Consider the following 7,880-nt stretch of genomic DNA (forward strand, 5'->3'; position numbering starts at 1 on the left):
AGGGACCTAGACATCCAGCTCTCCTACATACTGCCCGATGACTGCAATATATTCCAGGCAGAAGTATCAGCCATTATGGAAGCCGCAGTAGGGATAGAGGGACACAATATCGGTAACGAAATATTTATTTTCAGCGACAGCCAGGCGGCTATCAAATCTCCTTGGCTTTAATAGATCAGTTCTGAACTAAAACTTAATTGACACCGATCTCTTTAAGAAATAACCCAACAGACTCGTGTATATCTCACATAAGTCCCCGGGCACAGGAACAGCGGTGGAAACTGCATTGCAGACGAGCTTGCTAGGCAGTGTATGACCAGGCAGATTCTTCCCAACAAAGAACGCTTAGATAAGCTCCTTGCCACATGCAAGCTTAAGGAGGAAATCTACTGTCATGCCGACGAAATATGGATACTAACATCGGGTTATCGGACATCTAAGAAAACTTGACCAGAGTGGGATCTTAAAAGATCTCTAAGTTGGGATAAAATCTCTACACTGATAGAAGAACAAACTAGTCACTGCCTTATATGTAGGTAGTTATGCAAAAATGCTAGGAGCGCCTTATCGTCGATGCTGCAGAAGTTGCAAGGAGGATGAAGAGGAAGAAGCAGTGGTTCAACCAAACTGCAACTGCCTGGCACTAAGTGGCGCGATACAGCGCTTCCTGTGAGTTACTTTTCTAGATAATCTGCGCCAGTTCGTAGAGTATGACTTCAAGGAGATTGTAGCCATTATTAGTAGATATACGAACTTAACTCGTTCTGAGAAACTCAAAAATAACAAACAACTGGAACCTGGGCCAATATTTTTCGCAAAGTCTCTACAGTCTTTTTGAACTTTTGTCTCTTCATAATATTTAATTATTATCTCTCGCTACCTTTTTATCTTATTTTACTTCTTTCTCTCCTTTTCACAGTCACGCAAATTTCACAGCTCATCCGTTTCACAGGAGAATCGCATCACCGTCACACTCATTGCAGTCGTCTTGCTCTTCATCGTTTGCCAATTACCATGGGCAATTTATTTAATCGTTTCTGAAAATGTCGATATCGATAACAATGTGCAAGCGATCATCGGTAACATATTCAATTTTCTTGCTGCCATTAATGCAGCAGCGAATTTTTTCCTCTATTGCGTACTCTCAGACAAGTACCGCAAGACAGTACGCGAGCTTATAACCGGCTATAAATATCGTGGACATGCGCGTAATACGAGCGCCAGTGCGAGTCTCTATACGAGTACGCATACAACGCAAGCAATGAATGGTAGCCGACGTTATCGTCCAACAGCGTCAACGGCGATGGTGGTGAAGTGAGCATGAGCGACAGAGAGAGAGAGAGAAAGAGAGAGCGTGTGGTGAATTATGCAGCGTTTAGCGCAAGAGTCAATTAGCTGTACATTTGGATTAGTTGTATACTATGCATTCATTCGTGTTATTGTTGTTCTGGCATTATATGTACGAGTGTTCTCAGACACTGCACAATTTAAGTTGAATATTAAAATCTTTGATAAATTAAATTTAGTTAGAATTTATTAGTAAATATTTGTAATTTTTAATTTAAGTGAATTGTTTTTAGTTTTGCTAAGTGATTTACTGCTAAGTGCCTAATTGACTAGATATATGTATGTAAGTATATAACAGTCGTCGAAATGCCTGGAAGGTATGTTTGTTTTATGCTGGCTGAGTATTAAATTAAAATTTATTTGTACAAGCAATCGAATCAGCAAAATAATTTAATTATATTATTTATGTGTTAGTATATTAGTCATACATATACATTTAATCCTATGCATAGCTTAAGTAAGCTAGCGAAAAATATGAACAAACAAAACTGTTGATTGTAAAATATAAATAAAGCAAATGCTATGAATCTAGCCTACTTTTATCAGAGATGGGAAATGCAAATCAGCGCTGTTAAATATGAGTAAACGCTTTAAATGTCTTTAAATTCTTTAAGCTTTGCAAATGACGCTGAACAGCACTACCAGCTCCCTGAGAGAAGGACTTCGCCGAGCCACTCAAAACCCTACGAAACTACAGTTAAGTGAGGTTGAACTGGCCGGTCCATAAAGGCCTTACATAGGCGGCATATATCCAGAGTGCTACCAGAATTTGTTTGATGACCAAATGGGCAACCCCAATTAAACACCAGGACTTAGGTTATAAAACAAATTTGTCCTTTAAGCAAGTGTTTGTAGATTTCTAAGACCTAGCTTAACAGCAGCCGGGAGATCTGACCATTTTTCCGCTGCTAGTAGCTGGAGTATTAACCTCGCGAGCGTATGACACGTATACGACATGTCCTCAAACGTTTCTTCCCGCAGCCCTCAGTTACTACATCTGCTGTTACTGACGAAGCTTTATATGTATGTGACGCCAGACGGCGGTGTTCAGTTAGTATGACAATCATGAGTTTTACGTCTTTTCTCTTTTTTAGAAATTTGAGCAACTTTGCAAGTTTGATATCACAGGATTTGCACACGCTTTTAGAAATTTTGCAGCCTCGCGCTTATGTCCACATATTACTGGATCATATGCAACTTCTGTTCCCCTTTGATTTCTCCTAGGACGATTGGAACGTATACCGTCGATTCATCGAGTTGAGCGCCCTCCTTTGCTAACTCATCGGCCTTTTCGTTACCCTCTATCTCTTTATCGCTGGGAATACAGTATAGATGTATGGTCCCGCCTGAGCGAAGTTGTTGTTGTTGTTGTAACATTAAAAACACTCTCCGAATATATAATAGATATAACTTCGTTACGTTCTGGTAACAAGCCATTCCATTTCGAGAACGATTTAATATGACCACATTGAACCTTCTAGGCAATCACGATTCCTCCTCCTATTTCAATGAGGAACTGGGACTCCCAGAGCTCCGGCTGCTAAAGAATCAGGACTCGCCATGGGTAGGTAAGGTTGACAATTGGGTTGGAGCGGCTATAAATTACGCTGGCAACCCCTTGAAGGGTCTAGGCCATCCCACCCACCACCCCCTACTTCCATGAGGAACATGGGGTCGCCAGAGCTTCGGCTGCTATGGAAACAGGATTTACCACTGGTAGGTGGGGTTGAAAAATGAGTTGGATAAGAAATCTTTCTAGCCACAGATTTTATCTATAATACGAGTAATAACGTACAGTGGCTGGCCTATGCTACTGCAAGTAAGCATTAATAATGGAAAGAATTCCAGCTTGGAAATGGAAAAGAAAATAAAATGAGGCAAATGAAAAGTTCTATAAGTATTTCGTGATACATATCTGTCCTGATATATGGATGGGTTAGCTCTCAGAGTATTAGGGCGAAAATCACTCGGCAAGATTTATGGTATTTTATTTATTTGTATATAGCGAAGGAGTTTTTATGATGAGCTGCATGATCTGCATGAGCTTCAAACAGATATTGAAATAGGGTAGCGAATAAAAAAGGTAGACCTTTTGTTCAAAAAACCCTTTCGATCGGACTGGTACTTAAAAACAGATGTAAGGGAGACCTGCACTGAGTTCGGTAAGACTGATGGAGAAAGATATGGTTTCTCTTGATCTTATCATCTGAAAGGAAATTATTATAGACAATGGCTCTTGCTGGCTGAATGAATTTCTGGGCTTTTCCCACATATATAGCATTTTGGAAGAAGAACAACCCTAAATCCCGTCAGTTTAAAGTAATTGAATACTTAAGGTGGCAATCGTGGTGTGATGGTAGCGTGCTCCGCCTACCACACCGTATGCCCTGAATTCACACCCCGGGCAAAGCAACGTCAAAATTTTAGAAAAAATTTTTTCATTTAGAAGAAAATTTTTCTAAGCGGGGTCGATCCTCGGCAGTGTTTGGCAAGCGCTCCTAATGTATTTCTGAAATGAAAAGCTCTCAGTGTAAACTCGTATGCCTTGTAGATGCCGTTCGGAGTCGGCATAAAAACATGCAGGTCCCGTCCGCCCAATTTGTAGGGAAAATCAAGAGGAGCACGACGCAAATTGGAAGAGAAGCTCGGCCTAAGTCTCTTCGAAGGTTATCGCGCCTTATATTTATTTTTTATTTTTTTAAGGTGGCAATCAGCTTGCAAAAGCTCAAAGAAATGTGTAGGAAGTATCCTGTGCCAGCCGTAATGTGGTCGAGTTATTTCCGAAGGTGTGTGCGGAAAAGGGTAGTCATTAACTATAAAGGACTTTGTGAATCTGAAAACTAGCTATGAGATAAAAAATGAATCTATTTTTGAAATACAGCTGAAACTATTCCAGACATGAAGTGCTACTTTGAGGCTAAGTAAGCAGTTTAAAAGTTAAGTCCTCGCTGGGCGACCAAGCAGCACGCTCTAAGTATTTTATCATCACTTCGATCTTAGGACTCACACCACAGCTGGCACGCAAACGGAAGAGTATTTATTTAAGAGCTGTCGAACGTAGATTGCTAACTTTGCTGAGCTAGCTAGCTTTAGCTTTTGAAAAGCTAGACATATCTTCGCAACTATCATTTTTCTAAAATGTGCATTATAACACATCTCAAAATAGTTAAAAAAAAAAAATCTGCAAAAATGATAACCATGTTTTGTGCTGACCTAGAACGTAATCTGCAAGGAAGATGAGTTTTCGCTGAGAAGCTTTTCATTGCCAAATCAATCATTGCTAAAAAATATCCACGAACAATCCTGTATGCAGGTGAGTTATGCGTTTACTGATCGAAAAATCTTTTCTAAGTCATATTATTTTCCGATGAAATCGTATTGGAATCAAGTGACATTAGTCTGTCCCACGTTGAGGGCTATTTATAAGTTGTTTATAAATTTTGGTAGGTAAATATTTTTAAGTGCTTCAAAAAGAATCAGTGTACGAATTCTACACACTTTGCAATAAATATGAGAAGATATTTTTTTTTTGAAAGCGTAAAATTTTTAATAAAAGATGGAAGATGCATTGGGTATGAAGCAAAATTTTCGCTTAAAACGTTTATTTTTTCGAAAACTAAGTTTTAAAGACTGGTTTCGTTTCAAACACAGCCTTCTTACTGTGCTTCCATATTGATGAAAAAGCGTTTTCATATTCAAAACATCTCCAAAACCATAAAAGGGTGCAAACATAAAGAGTATCGATAATTACGAGGATGGAGTTGGAATTGATGCAATGCGTCAATATCAGCCATCGAAGAAATGTTAGGTTAATTTTTTTTTTTTAATAAAAAGGTAATTTAAAAAGTTTCGTGCAAAACAAAGCTCATCAACAGTTTTCTATTTTACAAAAATTTTTGCTTTCAAATTGCTCATGGGAGTCAGCTTTGCTAGAGGAGGAACCAAGAACTGCTATGACACTAAAATAATAATAGATAAACATTCAAGAATTCTTCGTGCACCTTATTTCGATCTCACTTCTCATTTATTTTTTTCATTATTTGCATCTATCTATAAGAATTTTTCGTCAATAAACTTTTTTTGATTCCTTTTTTACAGATTCAACATAATTGCAATTAAGCTTAAAATAACATGCTCCTAAGCGTTATGTAATAAAATTTTTCATGGCACTTAGGTTCTTTTATGGCTTTCGCTTACACTTTTTGGAGCTTGCATAGATTTTTGCATGAAAATTTTACTACATTTTGCTTAAATTTTTCACCTTTTTTTTTGCTTTTTATTTCATTCTTAATAATATTAACTTTGTGCTGGCTGGGTGTTGGTTGCGGCTTCCAAAGCGATAGCGTTGATTGTAAGCAATTAGAATTTAAGCAGCGTTAAAAATGTTGAACGGTCATAAAAGTTTATGCATAAAAGATGTGTTAATAGAGAAAAATGATGATTGTTGTAATTTGTTGAGTATTTAGCAATAAAAAAAAATAAATAAAATTTTTATATGAAAGAAAATAGAAGTCAAGATGAACAGTTTTTATACAGGTTTCTTCCAGCAAACATTTGGAGCTGAAAAAGAGTCAGAAAATAGATCAAATTTGAAAAGCTTGCCCTCATAATGAGTGCATACAAATGACTGTAATTAAAACTTAGACGGCATGAGCAAATCGACAGAATGCAGGAGTGTGAAAAAATTGGTTACCGCCGAACACGGAAAAATAACTATGAAGAATGCCGAATTGTAACCTAAATAAAGGAAACTGCTTATAGGGAAAAAGAGTGTGTCTACGCTACTGCAAGTTAGAAACACGCCTTTTATAGGAAGAAAGCAGAGACAAAAAGGCCTGAATGTGATGATCTTGAACTAATAGCCACCAGGAACAACAAATTCGGTGACAGGCAGAAAGTTTTATGCCAGGGACACAATTCTTAAAAAACTGAAAACAGTGATCTTGTAGCCGATTTTCAGAAGGTGCTTACATTATGGTGAGAGCACTTCTTTATGCTCATAATTGGTAAGAACGATAGAACGTGAAGGGAAGATGATGAACCTGAGCCCGCAATCACTGATGAAGAAGTTAATGTTCACCCACCAGGCTTTAACGAAGTCCGATTAACAATAAGCATATAAAATAACAAGGGCGTGGTTTCTGATGTACTGCCTTCAGATCTACTAAAATACAGCAGAAAGGAGTTGGTAAGACACATGCAGCAGCTTCTATGCAAAATACGTTCGAACAGGGGAAACAGGGGTCCTGCCAATTGCGCAAATTATCGCAAAACCAGCCACGGTCCAGCTTATTGTGCGAATTAGTCGGATCGTTGGACCTTATCAGTGCGGCTTGAGATTTGATATATTTATCATCGCGCAGATTTTAACCAAATATTGGAAGAAACGTGCGAAAAAAGCGTGCTGCTTCGAGAGGCACGAAAATGAGCTGCTTATATGCTGCTTTGTCTGAATTTGATTTCTTTGCAAAACTTATACGGCTGTGCAAAATGACGTTTAGCAACAACATCAGCTCAGTACGAATTGGGAGGGACCTTTCCAAGCCGTTCAAAACTAAATGAGGTTTCGTACAAGGTGACCGTTATGATGTGATTTCTATAATTTGATTTTATCTGCCTGAACACCCGCATCGTAAGTTTGGCTTACTACAAGCTGGAAAAAGATATGGAAAAGATCTTGTGGCGAATATGAGCATCACTATGCTGTTAATAAATAATCACAAAAACAAAAACAGCAAGCAGCCACACTTCTGTACATGTACACATTACAGCAAGCAGCCACATTTGTGTACAAGACAACGAAGAATATTCCATACATATAATCAGTAGCTTGAAGCAGAGAGATTATGTAGCCGGCAGCTAAGAGCAGAAGTTGTTACTTACACATACACACATATGGCTAAAGGAAAAACATAAACTACAGGTATACATGCATATAGCTAAATAACCAAGCATGAGATACAACTGTTCCAGAAGGCATGTTCGTGAAACGTCTAGACCTTAGGAAAAATGGGCGAACGGGGTAACCGGGAGTATAAAAGCTGGGCATTGCGCATTGCGAAGTGAAGAATAATTGTGAAGTACTACTCCCAAAGTAGTCTAAATAAAGACCATTTTGCAATACTGAATATTGGAGTTATTTATTCGACAGTTCGGCGATTCGAACATTAGCAGAAGGTGTATAATCATCAGGAATTTCCCAAATTACCTGCTGTCATCAGGCAAAGAGTCAGCGCACGCGTCCTACCAAACACGGATTTGTTGGAAGCCATAATTTGGAAATAATAAAGGGAGCCAGCCTTCTAAAATTCAAGCAAAGAATCACTTCTACCAACAAATGCTACTTTGGACTGAGTTAACTATTGAAAAGTAAAGTCCTCTTTTGGCAAACGAAGACATGCTCTACAAGTCACTTATCGTATCCGTCCTGCTATATAGTGTTGAAGCATGGATCATAACAACATCAGATGAAGCGGTTTTGGGACTACTGGAGAGAAAATTTAGATAAATTTATCGGCATCAAGGATACAGCG

General features: G+C 38.3%; 1 protein-coding gene across 14 annotated transcripts in view; it reads left to right on the plus strand.

Moving 5' to 3' along the window:
* Proc-R (Proctolin receptor) overlaps positions 1 to 1,874 on the plus strand; it is a 107,354-nt gene extending 105,480 nt beyond the window's left edge. For all 14 annotated transcript variants that reach the window (XM_067781120.1, XM_067781106.1, XM_067781113.1 and 11 more), the window contains one exon: positions 920 to 1,874. In XM_067781120.1, coding sequence (XP_067637221.1) covers positions 920 to 1,318 — 399 coding nt within the window. In that variant the 3' untranslated portion in view covers positions 1,319 to 1,874. The remainder of the gene's footprint in view (positions 1 to 919) is intronic.
* Positions 1,875 to 7,880: the final 6,006 nt, after the last annotated feature.

This window comes from Eurosta solidaginis, chromosome 4 (genome assembly GCF_040869045.1).
Source record: "Eurosta solidaginis isolate ZX-2024a chromosome 4, ASM4086904v1, whole genome shotgun sequence".
In the NCBI taxonomy this organism is placed as follows: Eukaryota; Metazoa; Arthropoda; class Insecta; order Diptera; family Tephritidae; genus Eurosta; species Eurosta solidaginis.